Consider the following 23,965-nt stretch of genomic DNA (forward strand, 5'->3'; position numbering starts at 1 on the left):
GGTTGATAATATATTTGTCCTTTAACATAGTAATAAAATATACGTCAATAAAAGTGAATATTCATAGATTCAGGACTAACATAAAGTAGCTAACAGAAACTCAGACTAACAAAAGGTGCAAATAGATACTCAGTTGATTACATTGTGTTGATTACATTACAGTATGTTTACATTGTAATGATTACATCATGGATATTTGGCATACTTTTTAATAATATCACAGTACTTGTATTCTACGTTATATAGTGCTAAATAATATTCCATAATTCCAGCATGGAAAAATCTAGACAGTAATATAATGAACAGAGAATTTGGAGAAGCTAGGAAGTATGCCAGCGGTGTGTTTAGTCAGCGCTGACTAAAATATCCTGTTTAACTTCTGCCTTTGTGAAACACTGTGTGGCAAGTGCATGTCACACTGACTATTCTGACAATAAAGAAGCCAGCTTCAGCTTGGTAATTAACCATCTGGTTTCTTCGACTTTCACTCAGGAGCAAAAGCAGTCTTTAAACTGGAAATAATCTCACATTCACTGCGAGAATTATCGACATCGACTGATATGATTTTTATTTTTTTATCATGATAACAGGAAGATACAGTCAAAATTAAACATCCTCTTTTTCTTAAGTGATGAACACTCATAGATTTGGAGGGGGGGCGGAGGGACACATCCCCTCCATTGTTGAGATGCGGAATCGTTCCCCTCAATAATATCATATAAACTATAATGTATAGTTGACAAAAACACTAATGATTAATGTTTCTCATCACATTTTTAAATTTAACGTTTTTTTCCTGACAGTTTTTACCTAGAGAACCCCTACCCTCCATTAAAATGGTTTAGTCTAAACTCCCATTCCGGCTGACGCTCACTTCCACACCTGTGAGCAAATGGACATGGGAGCGGCCAGCGATCGGCAGAATGTGGCTTTAACGTGAACATACTGTAATACATTGAAGACCTATGGCAACCAATATGGTATATTGCAACAGCAATAAAGGGTTGAATAAAAACAAACAAAAACCAAGTTAATCAATAAAAGACCGTGTGAAATTGAATTTCATCGTCTCACGTCGATCAATTTTTATAAACATTATTTATTTTGGCAGATTGCAACTAGCTTTGTTAGCTAATAACACATTATTCATTACTTTACAATACGCAAAATTTCGTAATACTTCATGTTTGTATAATGTTATTTTGTTCCTAGGACTTGAACACACGAGGAACGATGCAGTAAGAGTAAAGTACAGAGATGTAGGTTGAAGCTCTTGATTACATATTTTCTGTAATACAAAATAACAGCACACGTTGGTTATGTGTTTATATGTTGGCTTTTATAACTTACATCTAAGCCAGATTAAAACGGTGAACATGTTAGTACGTTAATTAATGGTTCACCCGTGCGCGAATTGCGTAACGGGATTTTTGACGCGCACATTGATAATTAAATGTTCTATAGAAGAAAATTCCGTTTTCTTTGTAACCAAGTCCAAGATAACTTTAAGATCGCTCAGACAATGTTAAATGCTAAGGCGCCAAAGAACAAATATTTTGCACAAGTACAGAGTATTTTGCACTGAAATATTAAACGCTGGATAAGAAATATAAGGAAATCATGGGTGTATACACCGCACAATGTATTGGTGGTTGCCAGTCAATTTAGGGAAATTGTGGAAAGATTACAATTAAGTAGATAACAAGAAGTGATTAAAATTTCTAAGCAGTGGCAAAAATCCATTCCCAACGGACGGTATATAGGCTAAGATAATATAACTGCAGCTTCACTAAGCACATCAAAGTGCAGTGTGTCCAGGCAAAAACACAGTTCTGTCAGTTATCTTCATTGTGGGAAGGTATGAAAGAATTTACAAATTACTGTGGAAGATTGTCCTTTTATTTTGAAGGATCACGTACTTTGTTTAAAATGTAACGTCGACAGGCTGAAATATTATCGTGTGAATTATCGCCGTCTTTATACATACTTTTCCTAAGTCTGCAGACTTGAAATAATCCGTTTCTAGATGAAAGGTTTAAGACGCTTTGGCCCTTCCATAAGCTCCGCCCCCGATGACGCATTTTCCCCCTCTACGTTGCAGTGACGTTAACATAAAATACGTTCTAGAATACCAGTGTGACGTGGGAGATAATAAATACCGCAGCCGGGCAAACGATTCTCATTTCGTCTTAGTAGTTATTGGAGGAAGCATCAGGTGATAGTCATGGCCAGTTTATTTCGCTATTTCCAGCCGCGCCATTTGCTCTGCGCAACCGGACTGGTGGTTGCAGCAGCCGGTACAGCGTACCTTGTGCGGCGACTCCGTAAAAGGGCGGAGCTCCAGGAAGGTACCTGGATAATTATCGTCTATATGTGTAACATATATGCATTTCACATTTAGATAAAAACACATTTTTAAATTACACACGTATGTGCTACACACTTGAAAGAGTAATACTGTTTTCACGGATTAACACTTCAAACAATAATAATTCGTTTTGATTAAATATATGTGTAGTAATGTATCACTTACACTTAACAATGGCAGTGCCCAGAGAACCAGAGGAGCCAACCAACCCCTGCACATCGCCCAGCCCTGCCGTACACGCCGTGGAGCCGCCTTGTAAGTGTCCCCGCCACTCCCGTCCAAAGACCTTTGTCATGTTATTTGCCAGGCTTCCCGTTTTAATGTAACATAAGAGATGCTGGTCCGGACCAATTTCCATCCATCCATCCATCCATCCATTTTCCAAACCGCTTATCCTACTGGCTCGTGGGGGGTCCGGAGCCTATCTCGGAAGCAATGGGCACGAGGCAGCCGGACCGACTTAAGATTGGTTTATTTATCTATCGCATCTGCTTATATTTGTGATGATACTTTGACTTGGGTAAGTGCTGTTTATTACCTAGAGAAACTTAAACTGCCAGGTAATCAGTAACACCACATTTGCCCTGATTACTGCTGTTTTCATATCATCAGTTACCGGCCTAACTTTACCTGATGATTTTTAGGTGTTTCATGTTCATGTTGTGACGTTTCCTATTGTCATTTGAAGTGCTGTGGTCTCTGCAGTTGGTACTGAATAAGCAGTGTGCTGAATAAGCAGGAAAATGGATGGATGGATAAATTGTTTAATCGTCTTTAGTTATTCTATTCATGAGATTTGTACATATCAAACAGGATTGTAATTACTTTCCTTTTTTTCTTGCTAAAGCATTTCCCTGGTTCGGAATAGACATTGGTGGGACCCTTGTAAAATTAGTCTACTTCGAACCAGAGGAGGAACAGGCAGAAGCGGAGAACCTGAAAAACATCCGCTCCTGTCTGACCTCTAATGTGGCTTATGGCTCCACCGGCATTCGAGATGTGCAGCTGGAAGTGAAGGGTCTGGAGCTGTGTGGCCGAATGGGGAACCTGCATTTCATTCGTTTCCCCACCCAAGACCTGACTACCTTCCTGCAAATGACCCGTGACAAGCAGTTCTCCGGGCTCCATACCACACTCTGTGCCACAGGTGGTGGGGCCCACAAGTTTGAGGCTGATTTCCGAACGGTGAGTTCTGTTGATGTTACATTTCATTACAATATAATGCAATTCACTTTGTCTTTGAAAATGTGAAATTTCCAGAGGAAATCACAAATCCTATTATGACTTTTTTTTCCCCGTAACCCCTTCAGATTGCTGGTCTACAGCTCGTGCAACTGGATGAGTTGGATTGTGTCATCCGGGGGGTCCTTTTCATGAGCTCCAGTGGACCCTCCGAGTGTTTCTATTTGGAAAATCCTAACCATCCAGAGCAGTGCTTCCTCAAACCATTCCAACTGGAGAACCCTTTCCCATTCCTACTAGTCAACATCGGATCTGGGGTCAGCATTCTGGCAGTCCATGGCAGAGACAATTTTAGACGTGTCACTGGAACAAGGTGAGCTAGCCTCTGGTGATAATTTTCAAATCTTCTAAAGCTAATATTGATATAACAGTTTGAAACTGTCTGGCTTTCAGTCTTGGTGGAGGAACGTTCCATGGACTGTGCTGTCTGCTGACGGGTTGCTCCACGTTTGAGGAAGCACTGGAGATGGCCTCACATGGGGACAGCACACGGGTGGACAAGCTTGTGCAGGACATTTATGGGGGAGACTACGACAGGTTTGGTCTCCCAGGCTGGACTGTGGCCTCCAGGTAGGATGTAGTCATATAATATTTAAGTCAGCCTAGAATGACCTGCATCCCCGGTCCTGAATCAAGGCTTAAAATTGTGCTTAAACAATATAATACTGTAAAAAGTCACTACAGCAAGGAAGGATGTCTGGAGGTGGTGGATGCTGAGTAATCTGAAAATCAGTTGGCATGCAGTAACCCTCAGTCATGTTTAAACCTAGAATTTAATGATCAATGTTGACACACCACTGCACAACAACGGGATGTGTTCTCTGCATTTAACCCATATGTGACAATGTGACATAGCAGGGGGCAGCTAACTCAGTGCCCGGGGAGCAGTGCTTGGGGACGGTACCTTGCTCAGGGTACCAAAGTGGTGCCTTGTTGGTCGGGGATTCAAACCTGCAATCTTTCAATTACAAGTGCACTTCCCTAACCATTAAGCCACCACTGCCCAGAGGTGTCAGCAATAATCTGCATGATACCTGATGCTGCAGGAATAACCAAGACATGTCAGAGAAGAAAAAAATAGGGTTTATTTATAGTTGTGTACTCTTTGTTTCAGTTTTGGAAACATGATTTCCAAGGAGCAGCGCGATTCAGTGTCCAAAGAAGATCTGGCCAGAGCAGCATTAGTTGCCGTCACTAATAACATAGGCTCCATCACCAGGATGTGTGCCCGGAATGAGGTAAACATTTATCAGGACTTACACACATCGTGCCTGTGTGCTCTGTTCATATATGATTCACATACGTGATGCAGAATGGGACGAACCACATTACTAAAGGAATTTGCCATTATGTTGAGCAAATCCATATCCAGAACAAAGACAGAATTCTGGCTTTTCCCTAATAAACAACGTTGCCCTCTATTCTGTCAAGATATTAAAAGTTTCTTACAGTTTTTTATGTCTAACAAGCATCAGAATGCAGTTACTCTCTAGTGTCTCCCATGATTTAAAACCCAAATTCCAATAGTAGTAAAAGCCTTTCCTTCATGCTGTTCAGTGACCACCGGGGCAACAAGTATATTTTTGTTTTAAACGGGGGTATTTGTTTAAAACTGCTTGCTTACTGCTTTCTTTATTCTTTGAAGAACATAGAGAGAGTGGTGTTTGTGGGCAACTTCCTGAGGGGTAACATGCTGTCCATGAAGCTCCTGGCCTACTCAATGGAGTACTGGTCTGCTGGACAAATGAAAGCGCTGTTTCTTCAACATGAGGTATGAGTCATTTTAACCTCAAGCCTCCCTTGACGTCTTGAATGTTAATGAATGTTAATGGCTGCTAGCTTATGAACTTTTCCTATAAGCTGCTAAAGAATCAGCCATTTTGTTGATGCGATTTTTATTTCCGTTATTAATGATTTTTTTTCTCATAAAAAAAAAGTTATTTATTTGCTATGAGCACCACAAAATCAATGTATACTGTTTATAATGTGCATAATGGTTTTTATTTTTTCACAGGGCTACTTTGGCGCTGTCGGGTCACTTCTGGAACTATTAAAATCCTCCTGAGCCCAGAAGTTTAAATAACCAGGGTCACATGAAATTCAACCGCCCTCCTGTACCTCTGTAACTACATCTTTGCCATGTGATCAGGTAGTGTACTCTATGGTCTAATTTAGATACTATGCATTCTGTTTTCATTTTTGTCTTCTAACTAAGCTTTTCTTTTGTAGGATCACACATGCACATATCACAGAGCTTAATTTCCAGGTACAAGCTCTGAAACCTCAAACTCACCTGAAATATCGCAAGACTCTCCCTCGTCGGCGGTGAGAGGAGCTTCGCTACTGATCGTTTACGTTACCTGGTGATGCAGCTCGCTGGACGAGCCTTCTAACCCAGGTTACTATGCGATACTTGTTATTAGTGAATCCCATTTAAGTCTCACATTAACAGACTCACGGGGATTCACAATCGAGTTTGGAGGAGCTGATGGAGAAGAAGAGAAACAGATCCAAAAAGTTTGTTTTATAATAAAAACCTTTAAAAATATTTCTGAGAGTGTGTTGTACCACTTATTCCTGAATAAACTAAGCTTATTTCCTGAAGGAAGATTAGAGCTAGTTCAGGGGGGTATTCTATGAAAGTAGCTAAAGAAGGTCAGACTCCACTGAAAAAGTGAGACTCAAACTAGCCCCATCTCCCAATTAAGCCTGAAGTCGTTCCACTAACGCAGAACGAGACTTTTCTAATCAAGGCTACTTCAGACAGACTTGCATAGTCTCACTTAGTGCACGTACCCGAGATATTTAGGTGGTAGATAAAATGACGCAGAACAAGAGCAAACCGAGAGCAGCTTTTTTTTCGCAGCAGAACGAATACTTCTGAAGGAGCTATATGAAAAATACAAAAATATTATAACAAAAAAAGGCAATACTGTAGCTATCAATAAAGCTAGAGTGATGGCTTGGCAGAATATTGCAGACAGACTAAATGCGTAAGTCATGTACATGTTACCAGTATGTGTGACTATAGTGATTCGGTGATACAGTGATTAACACTGTTGCCTCGCAACAAGAAGGTTCCTAGTTTGAACCTCCTGGCCAACAGACTCCTCTCTCTTTTGGTTTTATATGTTCGTTTTACTTTATTGTGTAATTCTTTATTCTTTGATCTCCATAAAGTACTTTAAATTGCATTGAAATTGCACAAGTAACTATCTCATCTTTCCATGTTACTAATAAATTCAAATTTTATTTGTCACATACGTAGTCATACACAGTACGATATGCAGTGAAATGCTTAGATAACTGCTCCTGACCTAAAAATAAAAGACTATGAATAGGAATAGGAAATAAATATGAAAATTAAAATAAAATGTAAATTTAACTAGGAAAGAATAAAATAAAATATAAAAATTAAAGTTAAAAATAAAATAACTGTACAACAAAAACACACAATATAGAAAATATATGAAGAATATATGAAGAAATATAGAACAATAAGAGCAGCTGTATGAGTAGGTATATATTTATGTAATTTTTGTGTGGAATGGAGTTAGAATAAATGGTAATAAAGGAATGGTAATGTCCAGGATTATGCAATCCACATATTTAAAGTGTCTTGTGCAGTGCAAATATGCTTAAGAGTGATTTATTTAAAGTGACTTGTGATAGAGTGATTTGATGACCACGAAGTGTAGTTGTGCAGTGGCCACTCATGTAAACGAATGTCCAGAATGTCCAGAGTGTATGTAAAAACCATATGTGTGGGTCAGTACTGTGTGGTGGTGTGATTAAGAGACCGTATCGCATGCGGGAAGAAGCTCCTCCTCAGTCTCTCTGTGTTGGCCTTCAGGGAGCGGAATTGCTTTCCTGACCTCAACAGAGAGAACAGTCCATTTTTGGGATGGCTGAAGTCCTTCACGATCTTCCTGGCCTTGGTCCAGCACCGCCTGCTGTAGACTGAGTGCAGGTCAGGGAGCTCGATGCGGATGGTGCGCTCAGCTGATCGCACAACCCTCTGTAGAGCTCGTCTGTCCTGCATGGTGCTGTTCCCGAACCAGGTTGAGATGTTTCCTGTCAGGATACTCTCTATGGTGCAGGAGTAAAAGTTCCTGAGCACCTTGGAGGGCAGTCAGAAGTCTCTCAATCGTCTGAGGTGGTAGAGACGCTGTTGGGCCTTTTTCACCACGGTGTTGATGTGACAGGACCATGAGAGGTCCTGCGTGATGTGAACACCGAGGTATTTGAAGCTGTCCACTCTCTCCACTGGGCTCTCGTTGATGACGGGGGTCTGGTAGTTCCTCTCCTGCTTAGTGCTGCAGTCCACTATCAACTCCTTTGTCTTACTGACGTTTAGAAGGAGGTTGTTCCTCTGGCACCAGTTCTCCAGATTCCTAATCTCCTTCAGGTAGGCCGTCTCATTGTTATCAGGGCTCAGGCCCACCACGACGGTGTCGTCAGCAAACTTAATGATGGTGGTGGAGCTGGTAGTGATCACACAGTCATATGTGTACAAAGAGTACAGCGGGGGGCTCAGAACACACCCCTGGGGGGCTCCAGTGCTGAGAGTGATGGAGGCTGTTCGTAATAAACTTAAAATAATAAAATAATATTAATAATAAAAATAATAAAAAAATAAAACAATAAAAAATAAACTGCTCGTAATAAACTTAGATTGTTGATCTATGTGACTTGGCAGTGGTCTAGTAAATACAATTTAAGCCTATGTGTAATCCCCATAACTACAAAGACTTTAGGTTGTTAATTACAGCTCTACTGACTTAGATGTGTGTGTGAGCTCCACTGACCCACTTGTCTAACCCTTGACTTGCATATCCATCCTTCACTATTATATCTCAACAGAAGCACTCTCAGTGGAGAGCGAAGAACCTGGCAGCAAGTAAAACAAAATATAAAAATATCTTACGAAGAAATATCAGTTTGATAACAATAGTTTACAAAATTCATAAATGTAACTGTAGCCACGAAGAAAAAGAGCCAGGCCACTGCTACTGGTGGGGGGCCTCCACTTGAGGGCCTCACACCAGCAGAGCAGCTGGCACTGAGTGTCAATCGAGGACGGCCTCAGGTGGAAAGAATAGAAGGGGGGATATTGTCAGAGATCATCCTCCCAGGTGCCCGGGAGAAATATGTAGAAGGTACTGTCCACTTCTTTCTCTCTAGGTGTTGTAGGAATTATTAGCTCAGGTAAATTTTAATATCTCCACCAATATGTTTTGAAATTAATTAACTTTTAATTAATTATTATTTAATGCTGATTATTAACCAATTGTTATGCCGAATGGTCGGCTCCTCCAAACTCAATTGCGAATCCCCGATATCTGTTAATGTGAGACTTAAATGGGATTCATTAATAACCAGTATCGCTTAATAACCTGGGTTAGTAGGCTCGTCCAGCGAGCTGCGTCACCAGGTAACGATCGGTAGCGAAGCTCCCCTCACGGCTGATGAGAGAGAGTCTCGCGATATTTCAGGCGAGTTTAGAGGTTTCAGAGCGTAGTAGCCAGATCGCACAGAGGCAGGGACTATTGTGAGCACTCAATGACGGAGGCTGAAGTTGTGTAAAAAGACATGCATTTATTCCTACAACTAACATAAGACAGACATTACACCTAACAAACAATAAACATGAAATAACGGAAAAGACACAAACGATGTAATCATGAAAATGCAGTGACCAGATTTAAAATGATTAACCTGAAAAGGGAAAAACTGTTCTGCAAAGCAAGCAGTTTGTAGGAATATAAACCTAAAGGAATATAGCAGGTGAATAGGACAGTTTAGGTTGTTAGAAAGGAAAGGAAGTTGGTTTACTTGGATGCAGGAAAGAGGGAGGTCTTTGCAGTTGGTTGCAGTGGCTGATGAGCTGATGGGTGATGGCTCTCAGGGAGGCGCGGTGTTTGCAGCGGTTGTTGGAGTGGAGTCCCTCCGGTTCTTTCTTCTGGTGAAGCTTGGGCTGAGTTGCAGTTCTTTGGGTCTTCACCGACGGGCTTCAAGAACGCTGCTTGTTTCTCCTTTTTCTTCCCTTTTTCTTCGCTCTTTGTTCTGAGGTGCCAGGTTTTATAGCATTTATTTATTCAAATTTATACAAGTGTTTAAGTGTGAGGGGTAAAATAATTGATACTCTGTGAACATGGTTATAAGGGTGGCACACAAAACTGAGACTGTCTAAGGACACACACACACACAAACATGATTTGCATATTGAGACATAAGCATCATGCTACACAGGGTATACAAAACCAAACTTAACAGAAACTTTCTGTGGGGTGCTGGGTGAGTGGTATGTAAGGCAGGATGTCGGGGGATGGGGTTGTGTGCCAAGTCGAGGGGCCCCTGTCCCTGGGGATCCACTCTGCTATCTGTAGGTCATTAAAACTTTGAGCAATAAAAGTTGGAGTGCTGGCCTCCCTGATTATCTATGTGTGTGGGGTCACAAACCCCCCTTTGGGGCCTAGGTCGATGTGTGCCTTCTCGTACCAGGGTAGGCCTTGTCTCAGGCCACCTGGAATTTAAGCTTTGTGATATGTGCATGTGTGATCCTACAGTGTCCATCCCTTAATACTGATGTCTGATAACTGTTGGTATGCCTGTCTCTGCAGTGAGAGGGGATGTAATATTTCTCGCTGATCCCACAGTCACATCAGTGCATATCACTCTTGACCCATATTTAAGTATGTAATGTTCTTTTAATTAAAGGATATAGTACCATGCAATTTTCTGTTTCTTCAACAAATTTAGGGTTCCTCATTTTGCAGTTTGATGGCATCTAGGTACATCTAGTACATCTAGGGCTATTGATGAAGAAACGGTGTCAGCAGACACGGACATGCCAGAGGTACGACCACATATGCAATGCTTTGCATGCGTTTGCAGTCTGAAGAATGAAATTTTTATTAACAATATACTTTACTGCAGGATTTAATCAGACCACGGTCCCTTTCAGCAAGGAGCGAATTGAGTAACTACTTATTACTAACAAAATGCTAAACTTCTTTGTGACCCATTATCTTTTGTTACAGGATATACGTGCTATTTCTAAAAGGAGGCCGCTCCTATTTTATCTGTTGAAAGGGAAAAGCTAGACATAGAATACAAAAGACTTCTGATAAAGAAAACAAAGTTGCAGATCAATAATCTAGAGAAGGATGTAAGTACATACTAAAGGCGCAAAGTTATATGGTTTGAGTTTGATTTTCTGTTCTCTCCCTCCCTCCACAGCTTCAAACAATGTCTAATTGAATCAAATATCTTCTGAATAAAGAATCTCAATTCTCAGCTTATGTGGGGTTTGTTTAAATCAGGAAGGTGGGGGCATGACCTTTACCAATGGCTATGTGAAGTAGGTTTCTCTATAAAGGTTCCTCACACTCCTTCCATGTATTCCCTCTTCAGGAGCAGGAATGTCCTCCCACTGCTCCTCTGCCATCAGCGTGGACAGTCTCTCTTGGCGTAAATTTGCGATGTTGTGTAGGACTGCACAGGCAACCACAATGTTACATGCAGTCTGGCCTTACTCTGAGGCCTTTCCTGCATCTAAATCTACAGGGAGAAATATGTCAGCCTGAAAAGTTGGTCTACAAGAAATGTGGTGTATATGAATTTAGCTGGACAAAGGATTCGTGTCCTTGTTCTATTGTGGGCATTGTTAAATGCCTTCTCTGCCTCAGTTTGAGGTTATGGGTAAGGGGTTAAAAGGTACGGCAGGCAGGCATAACTCCTGTCCCCAAGCAGGACTCCATTAAACTTCCCTGTAGAAGAAGGAAATGCTGTGTATGACATTCCTACCCTTCAAAATACCCCCCACCCCCAACATGAAAGCAATGTGTACAAAAAAAGTTTAAAAACTATTTGTTTGGATTGTAAGATGACTACATCTCTCATTAGTTTCCATGAAATGTACATGTTCAGTGAACGTGGTTGATATATTCTCTTGCCTTCTGCAAACTTGTGTGCCAGTGAGGATGCTTTAAAGATCCTGGAGTCATGGACAGAGCCTGGCCATTTTGCCTCAGCATTAGAAATGAGGCAGTTCCCATCAGAGATCATCTAAACACAGAGAGTGGAGAGTGGATTCAGAGAGTGGATTCAGTTATACAGCACACTTTGCCTGTCAGAGCATTCATTGTTCTGTATAAAATGTTAAATCCTATTCAGTGCTAAATCCCTTCACCTGATATTGTATAGAGTTTCTCCAAACCTACATACCTGAATACTTAGGCTATGGACAGATTTTCCGTTCACGTAGTCTGCCTCCATTGGGCATCGCACCCGAGCACTTCTTGGACAGCGCTTCTGGCGGCCTACCATGCTGCAGGACATCCATGGTTACATCACAGCCTGCCTGGTGTGTGCATGTAATAATAATCCCTCCCGTGCTCCAGCAAGCCTATTGCAACCTCTTGCTGTTCCCTGGTCTTATATATCCTAGGATTTTGTGACAGGCCTTCTCACAATAGTGGAGAGCTACTCTAAGTAGTCCCATAGTGGCACCCAGGGAGCTGGGGATTAAGGGTCTTGCTCAAGGAGCCGCAGACGTGCTGAGGCTGGGTTCGAACCTGTGACCTTCTGATTACAAGGACACAGGCTTAGCCCACTGAGCCACACGCTGCCTCATTCCACATGCTGCCCCAATAGTGGAGTAGTTTCCTTTCTTGGATGTAATACGGCCATAATTATCTGCCTGTATCCTCTGCGGGGATGTCCCCATTTCAGTGTTGTGTTGGTCATCAACCTCCCTTATTTCCAACAGTGGAGTAAGAGGTCCTGGTCCCGTCTGTCCACCGCTTTCTTCGTCATTTTCAACGGACCTGGAATGTGGCCAGGACTTTCCTGCTATGTGTCCCTAAACGCATGGAGAAATACTCCAACTGCCGGCCTCCCACTCTCCATGTGGGACAGAAGGTGTGGTTGGATACTAGTAACCTTCCTCTATGGGTTCCTCTATGAGTTCCCATCATCGAGGTGATAAGTCCCTTGGCAGTTCGTCTTTGTCTTCTGGTGACCGTGTGGCGAGTCCATCCTACATTCCATGTTTCCATACTGAAACCCCATGTAGTCAGTCCCCTGGGTTCTCCTGCGTTGCCTCCTCCTCCTCCCAGGTTGGTCGACGGACGTGAGGTGCATCTGCAAAGCCACCGGCATTGTGGATGACCCCACACACCCATCCCACACCCTCTTCTCTCTCCTTCCATCTGGTAAAAGGTTCCGTAGCACACAAACCTTCGCTGCCAGGATGGCAAAGAATTTTTTCCCTCAGGCCATTAGACTGAATCAGAAGTGAATCATGAACTGTATTTCATGCCATTTATTATATACTACATACTCGGTCCTGCGGCTAGTATTGTTTGCACTTTATTTACTATTTATTGCTGTCTTGCTGCTAAAATACAGTATGTGTCATAATACACTATCTGCAACAATGCTATTTTTTCAAATATCCAAACCAGCAGTTACTACCGTCGACTGCACTATATTTTGTTTTCTCCTGTAAATTACACTTCTCTAGTCTAATTTTCGTACTTTCACTTTCATTGTGTGTAATTTTTATTTTTCAAAAATAGAACTTTTAAAGAATGTTATATAATTTATTTTGCTTTATTTTATATGTATAAAACTTAGACTGTTTCACATTTCTGTTTCACATTTGAAGACTCAAAGCACTCAGCACTTTTTTATAGTAGTGCATGCATTAAAACCTTGTTTTCAGGATATCAGTGTTGATTTTCATAACAGAAGAATACATATTGTGATTCTCTCAACAGGCTAGGAAAAGAAGCAGAAAACCAGAAAAGTCTTCTCCTAAAACAATAGGTGTTGCTATTGTCCATTATTCAAAACCCTCTGAAGAAAATGCAGACGGAACTCGTGAGCACATTGACCAGACAATATTCTGAAGGTGAAAATGATGCAGCCAGACCTGCTCTCACAGGCACACACCATTCTGGATATTTGCATGAGGAGTTTAGTTCACCTCATTCACTTACTGTCCATGGGCATCTAGTGAACTCTGACATACAAATTGGAAGAACTTCTAATGCCAGTTAAGATGACCTGGGCTCCAATCTTCCATGGAATTCCAGGGTGCTAAAAGGTAGTAAATCACATAAGCAAAAATTAAGGCCATTAAAAAGTATTAAAAGGTATTACGAGGTATTAAATTTTAGATTTTTTTAAACTAGGAATTGTCCATTTGTGTTTTAAAGGTTATCTGCTAAATTTCTCGCAAAATATTTAAAATGTCCTTCATTCATAGATGGTCTCTGTGATGCTGACGTCATATTTGGTGATGGAGCGACGCCTTAAACAGTTTGCACTATGAACTACATCTTGGATGCTTACACTCAGAAAAGCGGGGTGCCTTCGACTTGGGCTTAGGTCTGTCTGCAGCTGACATGATGTGGAGCGAGATCTGCAGGCGGCTGCAGGGGTGGAGTATAAACACGAGGCTGAAGTTGGCTACTTATTCGCAGCTCCTTATTCGGATTTTCCGGTCCATCTTAAATGCTTCACAGCCCAATACAATGATGCGATTCTGCCTGTAGGGGGACCATTTTAGTACCTTAAACCTCTCTGTGCCAGGCTAATATCAATTTCGCGGTACAGGTCAGGTACCTCATTATATAGAAAAGGTGACATTGTCCTGGCCCAGACTTATTTAATGTTCTAAAAATCAGATGGAAACAAGGCATGTCATACTATAGTGCACAAAGGTGTGAATGAGAAGCCAGGGGCCGGTTGCACAAAACACTTTCAGTAAAGATGTTCCTAAAACTCCGAGTTAAGGTCTCTTTAAAATAAAGTCGGTTGCACAAAACACCCTTAGGTCTCCTCCTTAAGGTTTCCTTATAATTTTCTAAGTATTTAAGTTTTTCTCCTTGTCTTGCTCTTATACTTAAGGAATCCCTTAATGGTTGCACAAAAGTCCTTAGCAACCATACTAAGGGAAAAAAATAAGGTACCTCTAACCGTACCTTAACTGCAACATGGCCAAAGTTATGAGAACAAATAAAAATGAACGCATCCCAAAAAGAGTGACCGGGAGAACCCCTTAGATATGCTTAATGATGAGCAATTGACTTTGCTTTATAAATTTGTCCGACCGTCTGCAGTTGGATCAATCCCCCTAATCTGAAGCTGTGCTCCCCCGGCTGCGTTGCAGTTAATGTTTGCTTTGCGGGTTTATGCTATGGGCTCCTTCCAGGCTGTAATAAGGGATGTATTTCCTGTCCACAAGTCAACAGTGTGCTGCGTCATTCAAGTCCGCTACCATCGCTGCCTCATTCGAAAAAGAGGGTTTGGAGGTGGACCACCACCTTGAAAATCACATTTTGTATAGAATTAATTCTGATAATCAATTATTTATTTTCTAGCACATTAGGTTGCGGTCTATACGTGAGTGTCATAGAATGTTAAGCCTGTTTCACGTTCAGCCGAGCTCACTAACTAACCATGGCCTATAACGTTACCCACCCTTACAGTCTACATTATATCTATACCTTAAATACTTTAATGTGTAATAACAACTTGTTTAAAGAAAATGAGCAACTTATGTACAGAGATCCATTTCACTGTCAGCAACACAGACTAATGTTAACAGTTCCCTCAAGTCATGTTAGTCATTTAACCTATCTGAAGTTGTAAGTGAAGGTCAACTGGTAAGAGTTATCCTGCCAGCTTTGTCACAATCTCTCCTGTAATTAGTGATCTCTTCTTTGGCCAGAAGAGATAACTTGTATTTTTTTGGACCTCTTGGATGGACCTTTTCACTATCCATCTATTTTCCAAACCGCTTATCCTACTGGGTCGCGGGGGTCCGGAGCCTATCCCAGAAGCAATGGGCACGAGGCAGGGAACAACGCAGGATGGGGGGCCAGCCCATCGCAGGGCACACTCACACACCATTCACTCACACATGCACACCTATGGGCAATTTAGCAACTCCAGTTAGCCTCAGCATGTTTTTGAACTGTGGGGGGAAACCGGAGTACCTGGAGGAACATACGGGGACATGGTGCAAACTCCGCACACGTGACCCAGGCGGAGACTCGAACCCGGGTCCCAAGGGTGTGAGGCAACAGTGCCAACCACTGCACCACCATAACGCCCCACCCACCTTTTCAATAGACTTTTTGAATTAATTTTCATTGCAATTTCCTCCCACATTTGTTGTTTTATGTTTTTTGTGGATCAAATGTACTTTTCAGTATGTTCTTTGTTTTATTGTATTCCTCAAAAAGTATAATCTTTTCGTCCTCTGACCAATTTGGTTTTCTTGTCTTCTTTTCCCCAATTTTTTTTTTACTTCGTGAGGCAATAACAGGTGTCACAAGCAGTTGCAAGTGCAAGCATGTCTCCATGGAAATGGGACAATTTTATTGCTGTAAAACGTCTTTCAATGTTGTAAATCCCTTAATGATTTTCCTTAACTAAGGAAACCTTTTGAGGGGTTCTCTGGAACACCCTTAAATAAATCCCTTAGCTAAGGAGATATTAAACCATAAGCGTCATACTTAAGGGGGAAACTTAAGGTGTTTTGTGCAACCGGCCCCTGGTTTCCAGATTTCATTTGAGTATTCAGTTGTACCATATATGGTTTTATAACATTACTATTCATGACAGTGAAGTTAACTAAACTTTGAAGCATATTGCTTACATGACTCAAACAGGTTAAGTTACAACTTAAAAATATACTTAAAATGCAAGTATCTGAAACACTGTATGCTTAATTTCAGTAATGTGAGTAGTTCTAATTCATTACATCCACCCCCTATACACAGAAAAAGATATTTGGGTCGTTTTTTCAACACAAAAAAAAAAATTACAAAAAATAATTGTCATTTTTTACAGTAATTTCTTTTTTTAAAAAGCTGCCTGCAAAACTCTGTAAAATTACAGAAATTATCCCTAAAATAATAAACCAAATTTCATTTTGCGCATAACTCCAGTAATGAAAAATTACATGTATTTCACATTTTTAAAAGGAAAAATTCTGTTTAATTTATAGTGTATGTTTCCCACTTTCTCAGATTACGTACAAATTTATGTAAAATCACAACAATGAACTATAATTTGTAAGGTACAAAAGAAATTATATAAGGACATTTCCAAAATAAATGAACAACAGTCTGGATAATTGTTGCAAAATGTACAATCTATATCAATGTTTTTTTTTTTTAAATCTAGAAAAATAAATTTTACTGGGTACATTTTATGTATAAGCTTAAGTGACACTTCATTTACTTTATTTGCAATTAAATGACGATCAGGAATATGCAAAACTTTCTTCCATTCAATATTATCTACTAATCTGTTCCAGTCTGATATTACATACGGCACTGTGACCACATGATTTTGAAATACAGATTTAACAGATTTATTAGTTTTAAAAGGATAGGAGGAGAAACAAATCTTACCAACAGAAGGGTGTATTGGAATAAGGGATGGAAGTTGTGTGTTATTTAATTGTGGCTGCTGTTTATATAATGCACATATCCCTGATGGAATAGCACCAAACCCAGATACCATGCGGATGTGGGCCACTTCTGGCAAATGTGTGGCATTGCTGGCCCGGTTCCGGCATTGGCAAATAGATACATGCCGAAAGTGGACCACTTGTGATTAGACAAATGTGGCCCACATGTCACAAAACAGACATGGGCCACATGTTAAATACTTTATAAAAAAATAGTAGTGAGAAATGTTAACTCAAAAACATATATTCAGGTAAAATGAATACAGTATGGCTTACTATAAACATGCAAAAGTTTATTGTTGGGTTAACTAAAAGACAGGTTTTGATTGCTATACCCATAATGTTTATGAGTTTGTAGAACTGTTGGGGTTTACTGTGCACAATGAAACATATTAGTTCATTATAATGCTGCATAACTGTTTAATAATGCATTTAAATAATGTAATGTCCTCTGTCTCTGTAAAGTTTGGACCTACTTGGCAAGCTTTCTGTGCAAGCCTTACACACCCACATTACCAAAACTGTAAATGAAACAAAGAACATCCAATGTCACACAATTGTTTTAATCTTTTAAACATAAAGTTGGTGTCACGCCCAGCTCCTACGATCCTCGTGTGTGCCACGCCCCCCTGATTATTTACGTGTGCTTCCCCGATCGTGCCCAGCTGTGTCCACTTATTTTCGCTCAGTTCTGTCTATTTGAGTCCATGTCGTGCCAGAGTTCATTGTCTGTCATTGATGTTAGTCGATGTCTGGTGTTTCCTGCTTCCCGTTCCTGATTAAACCCTCGTTTTCCCCCGATCCTGCCTGCCTGCTTTTCTGCCCGCTCGCCTGCCCGAGCGATCACCCATGTTACGGCGATAGTGACAGTTGGCTAAAGTGGGTTTTATTATAAATCAATATAAATAATCAGACCTTTTCTTGGGAAAAACTACCTAAATGATATAAAGCAACATGAGTCAGCACAGATCGCTGTAGCGTAATTTGTATTTGAAAAACGCGCTTATTTTGGACGTGGAAGCTTTTGCTTTGTGAAGGGTCAGTGCTGCATATGTGACTGTTACGACCGTCAAGTTATTTCATCCATCATTCAAAATCAATTATGTTAAGGACATAAATAAATGCCGCTTTCAGAAAAGCTGTGAATGATTTGAATTGTTAAGAGAATCCCGGACATATCGGAACCTATCCGAGTTCATTTGGAACATTACAACTATCAATTAGACCCATGTTACAGAAATTGCAGGGTTTAAAAACATGGTTAACAATTAAGCACATCTCCAAATGTGAGCATGTACTTTCATATATTCATACATGCTAATTTCCCTCATGATTTGTTTTTTCTTCTTTCAATTTTTATGTTTAAAAGTTGCTCTTCACTAGTAAAACAGCTCAGTGTATGACTAAATGTCAACATTTGAGAAGCCATTTTAAATAAATAATATATGTTTTTTAAAAGTATATGTGTAGTTATTATTATAAAAATTATAAGGGATAAATACTTTTACTTTGTTAGTTATACAATATTTGTTACTTAAAGTAAAGGCTATATTGCAATTGATATTTTTTTTAGTAATTTTCATATTTATAATGTTCCACAAAGTGGCAACTTTATGCATCAGGATTCTGGTGTGTTTATTATTCCACTTTTAATCTTTTGTTAATTAAATTTATTGTGACATCTTTTCAACATGCTGGCATCCTGTCAGGTGTGCTGCTATCTTGCATTAGTTTAAGAAGACGTAAAAGAATTGTGTCAAAAACAAAAGAGTACTCTGTAGGAGACATTGGAGCACTAAATTTAGTTAAAAATTCAGACTATGTCAGCAAATGCCCTCTCGATTGATCAGCTGGGAGATTAATAGAATGTTATTGTCATGACCTGCTCGTCCGATCCTCGTGCGTGCCACGCCCCCTTATTAACCGCGTGTGCTGCCCCGATTGTGATCATCTGTTTCCTGTTATTTCGGCTTGTCTTGTGTATTTCAGTCCGCATTCAAGTCTGTTTGACTAGGTCTGTCATTGATGTAGTTCACCGTATGTTTGTGTTTTGCCTGAAAAAACCCTGTCTTTTTCGATTTCCGTCTGCCCAATCCTGATTTTCCCACTGGCTTGACCCGCACACGGTCGTTACAGTTATTCTTACTTTTTTTTTTTTTTTTTTTTTACACAAAAGGGTTATTAATTCTTAAATTTGATGTCTTCATTATTCCAGATTAATTTTTATAAGGAAAGTAATTATGTTTGCATATAAGAAGCTAGGATTCAAATGTTTAACTGTCATAAGTTAACTGTCAATATGTATGAAATAGAGCAATGGAATGTAATATGGATACAATGTAATAATTAATAACTATTAGACAGAACGTGATCTTGAAAATCCAAGGGGTGTGCATTGTCCCCCAGAGTCCACTGATGAAAGCACACCTTCGTATGGCTGTCTCAATTGGTTTCAGAGCTATTAACCATTTAGTGCATTGCTCTTATGGCGTGTGTGATGATCGTGTGATGATCGTGTGCAGGGCGAGCGAACAGGAAGCGGGGAATCAGGGTCAGGCACACGGAGATCCAAAACAAGGGATTTTAATGCTGGTAGAGCACAACATGGTGAAACACTTCTCAATATTTCACAATACTTCATAGCTACTTTATACTTCATAATACTTTATAGCTACTACTGCATATATGTTCACAGGGTTATACCAGAAGAATCTTGAAAATCAAAATAGTGTAACCAGTATGTCCTAACTTTCAGAGATTCTTCTTTCTTTGTTTAACAACCCCCCCCCCCCCCCATCTCTTCCATAGTGCTCTGTAGCCCTTATCTTATCTTTGTGGCCGATAGTAAGCTCTTTGTGTTCCACCATGCTACAGTATATTAACAGAATTGAATCAATGTATACATTATCCATGCCTATCTAAGGGTAAGATGTGCTGTTTGAATGTGAATATGTCATGTAATGTCTGTATAAAGTGTAACATCTGTTGAGGTGTAACCCAAAAAACCTATACCATATACTGATGTGAGTCAGTAACATACATGATAAGTAATTGTTAATTAATTAATACAGATGGTATGAGGTGTGAACAGCTAGGCTAGTATGGCATGTTTGGTATCAAACTGATGGAAATTCACTCCTGGTTACCATAAAAGTGTATGTATCAAAAGTTACACCAGCTTAATGAAAATCATCAGTAAAGGGGAATCATTCTGGTCATAAATCCCAAAAAGACTGATACAGACCCCCTTCCGAAAGCCCACCGAATGGATGGTCAGCCTTTGGTCCAGGAGTCGAAGTCCTGGTCATCCTTATTCATGAACTTTAGACCATAAAAACCTGGCACCTCAGAACAAAGCCTGAGGAGTAGCAGAAAAACATCAGTCCAAAGAGAGACAGAGAACATCAGCCCAGGAGAAGAGAAGCCCATAAGAAACCCTCCTGAAGCCTGCCAATGAAGGCCCAGCTGGACAGAGAACTGCAACCAAGACAAAGCTTTGAAGGTTACTCATTGAAATCCGGTCATTGTATTTCCATAATTACATTGTTTGTTTCTATTCCGTTATTTTGTGTTTGTTGTTTGTGTTAAGTATAGTGTCAGTCTTATGTTAGTTAGGAATAAATGCATATCTTTTACACAACTTCAGCCTCCGTTCATTGAGTGCTCACAATAGTCCCTGCCTATGTGCGATCTGGCTACATCCTCTGAAACCTCAAACTCGCCTGAAATATCATGAGACTCTCTCTCATCGGCCGAGAGTGGAGCTTCGCTACTGATCATTTACATTACCTGGTGATGCAGCTCGGTGGACGAGCCTTTTAACTCAGGTTACTAAGTGATATTGGTAATTAGTAAATCCCATTAAAGTCTCACATTAACCGACTCACGGGGATACCACAATTGGGTTTGGAGGAGCCAACCATTCAGCATAACAATTGGTTAATAATTAATCAGCATTAAATAATACTTAATTAAAATTTAATTATTTTCAAAACATATTGGTGGAGACATTAAAATTTGCCTGAGCTAATAATTCCTACAACCATCAATGGGAGACCGGGAACAGAACAGAACACAGAACAGGGACAGGAAGTAAGACAGGACCTGACACAAAACAGGGAATGCAGACAAACTGACCAGGAAAGGAGACACAAAGGGCACCATGAATGGAGGAACAAAAGGACAAGTAGAGAACAGAGGAGACACCGAGGGACGAGAAGCAGACACAGGAGGGACGAAAGGAGAAGAAGGAGTAACAAAGGCTGGCGGACAAAGAGAAGCCTGAGGGAACCGCAGCGGGCGAGGAGTGGCTGCAGGCGACTGTGAGGCTGGAGCCAAAGGAGACCTCACAGAGGGTGAGGAAGTAGATGGAGGGACAGGTGGAGCAGGCAAGGAGGGAGTCAGAGGAGGCACCAGGAGAAGCAAGGACGGAGTCGGAGGGGACCACGGCGCAGGTGAGGAGGGAAGAGCAACCGCAGCAGGTGACTGTGCAGCCATAGCTGGAAAAGGTGTAGCCGACCGATGTAGTAAGGGGATCCGCAGGCGAATGACGAGCCAAGCCAGAGGACCCACAGACGCCCCCCGAGCCACAGCCAGGGACACCGAGGGTGAGCCAGGGGGCAGGGCGGGTGCGGCCCGGTCCCTACGTATGTGTCCTCTTCTCTTTTGGGACACTGAAAGGCGAGGACCTGGCCAGGATCCACCACGCTGAGGCGATGGAGGGGGAGTCAGTCCCCTGTAGGGGTCCACTGGGGCCATTAGTGAAATCTCTGAGGGATCCCATTCAAGCTCCTCCTCCCCCCAAGGGGAAAGGAGCGGTGTTCTGACAGTCTAGGACCTCCACAGGGACAGGGACTGGTGGCGCAGAGTTGGGACTGGAAACAGGACAGGCGGAACCAGGACACCAGGTGTGGACGTAGCCTGGGCTGGGACATAGCCCCTTTAAGGACCTTTGAGACCAGTTCAGGCTTGGGCAGCACAGGCAGGTCAGGCTCGATGGACAGAACAGGCTGGTTAGACAGCACAAGAATAGGCGGGTCGGGAACATCAGGTGCCAGTGGGTCGGAAACATCAGGTGTAGCCGTCAGGGTTTCCGCCTCAAGAGCAGGGACCGTGGGACTTGCAGGATGGCATCCCAAATTGCCCTGGCCTCTTTAAGAGCCAGGCACGATTCCCGGAAGGAGTGAGCTGCCAATGTTGGCCGCATAACGGCTGCATCAGACACACGCTTGTGCGTCAACCCGGTAGTGGTGACGTCGGGAGCGAACGCCGCTGGGCTCAGGATCGGGAGGGGTTCCTACTGATTATCCGCGGGGGGAGTAATGGCAGGGAGAGAGAGATGGCTCCCAGAACTATTGTCGACTTTTCTGGGGGCCTCCGGTTTCTCCGCTTCTTCTTACAGCTTATGCTCGGGGACACATCGGGCTGATCAGCCAGCGGGTCTATGGACATACTGCAGTCTAGGCCGATCTGCTGCCTGTTTATCTCTGTTGGACTCCAGACCTACCATAAATTTAGCTTCACCTCTTTTTAACGGGGAAATCCCTCGCAGGACGTCCCACATATGCATAGCCAAGGCACGAGCTGCGGGGTCCTCCTGGATGTCTGGCTGTTGCATCCAGTATACAGCCTTCGCTTACTGTATTCCGCCTCCGTCAATGGAGACGTCTTCTTTTGGAGTTCTTTCATTTAGCTGATGGCCCTAATGGACCCCTACAGGGGATCCCTGCCCCCTGGGGGCCGGTCGGCTACGCCTTTTCCAGCTGTGGCTGTGTAGTCGTCTGCTGCGGCTGCTCCTCCCTCCTCATCTGCGCCGTGGTCCCCTTCGACTCCCTCCTCGCCTCTCCCGGTGCCCCTCCTGCCTCCTTCCTCGCCTACTCCACCTGTTCCTCCACCTACAGCTCCCTCCACAATTATTGGCACTCCTTGTAAAAACTTGTAAAAAGGGTTACAAAAAAATCGATCTTTCAGTGAAGTAGCTTCATCTCACACCGAAAAAAAGAGATACATTCAACCTTTCTTTGAAACAAATTTATTCAAAGAAAAACAAATTCTTCATCAAGAAATAATTATTTTTAACAAAAATTCATGTTCCACAATATATTGGCACCCCTGGGAATTTTAGTGAACACAATGTAACTGAAGCATGTTTCCCCTGTAAATTGTACATCTTTGGGTTGGTTGAAGTGAAAAGGAACCTTCAAGCTGTCATCCATGACTTCCTGATTAACTGGGGTACAAACATGGGTGACATAGATCACAAATTCCTTTAGTCATCCTTCAACATGGCAAAGAAAAGAGAACATATGAAACTAATGAGGGAGAAGTGTGTTGACCTTCATAAGTCAGGGAATGGGTATGAAAAATTGCTACTCGCCTGAAAATGCCCATTTCTACTGTTAGGGAAATAAAAACATGGACAACAACTGAAACTGTTACAAACCTGCCTGGAAGAGGTTTATTTTTCCTCCACAAACAGTAAGGAATATTGTAAGAGAGGCAAAAATTCCCCCAAGGATCACTGGTGCTGAATTACAAGACAAAGTAAAATCTCGGGGTCTCCAAAAAAACCATCAGACACCACATTTATTCTAACGTATTATTTGGATTGTATGCTAGAAAAAAATAAAGTTTTTTGTCAGTCAACCACAAACGCAAACACCTGGAGTTTGTGAAAGACTATTACAACTTTGACTGGAACCAAAATTCAATGGTCTAATGAAACAAAAATGGAGCTTTTTGGTAACAAACATTCAAGGTGGGTTTGGTGTAAAAAGAAGGATGGATGTAGTAAAAAGAACCTTATCCCTACTAAAATTTGGTGGAGGTTCTGTGATGTTGTGAGGCTGTTTTTCCTTCAA

General features: G+C 41.5%; 2 protein-coding genes across 25 annotated transcripts in view; one reads left to right on the forward strand and one right to left on the reverse strand.

Annotated features, from left to right (window-relative positions):
* Positions 1-23,965, reverse strand: part of LOC125721112 (pantothenate kinase 3-like) — a 341,923-nt gene that overhangs the window by 282,559 nt on the left and 35,399 nt on the right. The window contains exon 9 of one of the 10 annotated variants that reach the window (XM_048997057.1): positions 10,160-10,173. The exons of the other annotated variants lie outside the window; for them this stretch is intronic. The gene's annotated coding sequence lies outside the window, so the exon portion shown is untranslated. Of the gene's footprint in view, positions 1-10,159; positions 10,174-23,965 lie in introns of those variants that run through there. 10 annotated transcript variants of the gene reach the window in all.
* The window catches only part of LOC125721116 (pantothenate kinase 3-like), a 355,646-nt gene that overhangs the window by 249,049 nt on the left and 82,632 nt on the right, over positions 1-23,965 (forward strand). For 3 of the 15 annotated variants that reach the window (XM_048997088.1, XM_048997093.1, XM_048997095.1), the window contains exons 3-9: positions 3,216-3,553; positions 3,679-3,923; positions 4,004-4,180; positions 4,725-4,848; positions 5,256-5,381; positions 5,625-5,759; positions 5,840-6,158. The exons of 3 other annotated variants lie outside the window; for them this stretch is intronic. In XM_048997088.1, the coding sequence (XP_048853045.1) occupies positions 3,216-3,553; positions 3,679-3,923; positions 4,004-4,180; positions 4,725-4,848; positions 5,256-5,381; positions 5,625-5,675 (1,061 nt within the window). In that variant the 3' untranslated portion in view covers positions 5,676-5,759; positions 5,840-6,158. Of the gene's footprint in view, positions 1-2,140; positions 2,349-2,548; positions 2,624-3,215; positions 3,554-3,678; positions 3,924-4,003; positions 4,181-4,724; positions 4,849-5,255; positions 5,382-5,624; positions 5,760-5,839; positions 6,159-23,965 lie in introns of those variants that run through there. 9 more of the 15 variants (XM_048997096.1, XM_048997097.1, XM_048997099.1 and 6 more) reach the window with 7 other exon arrangements.

Source organism: Brienomyrus brachyistius, unplaced genomic scaffold (assembly GCF_023856365.1).
Source record: "Brienomyrus brachyistius isolate T26 unplaced genomic scaffold, BBRACH_0.4 scaffold32, whole genome shotgun sequence".
NCBI lineage: Eukaryota > Metazoa > Chordata > Actinopteri > Osteoglossiformes > Mormyridae > Brienomyrus > Brienomyrus brachyistius.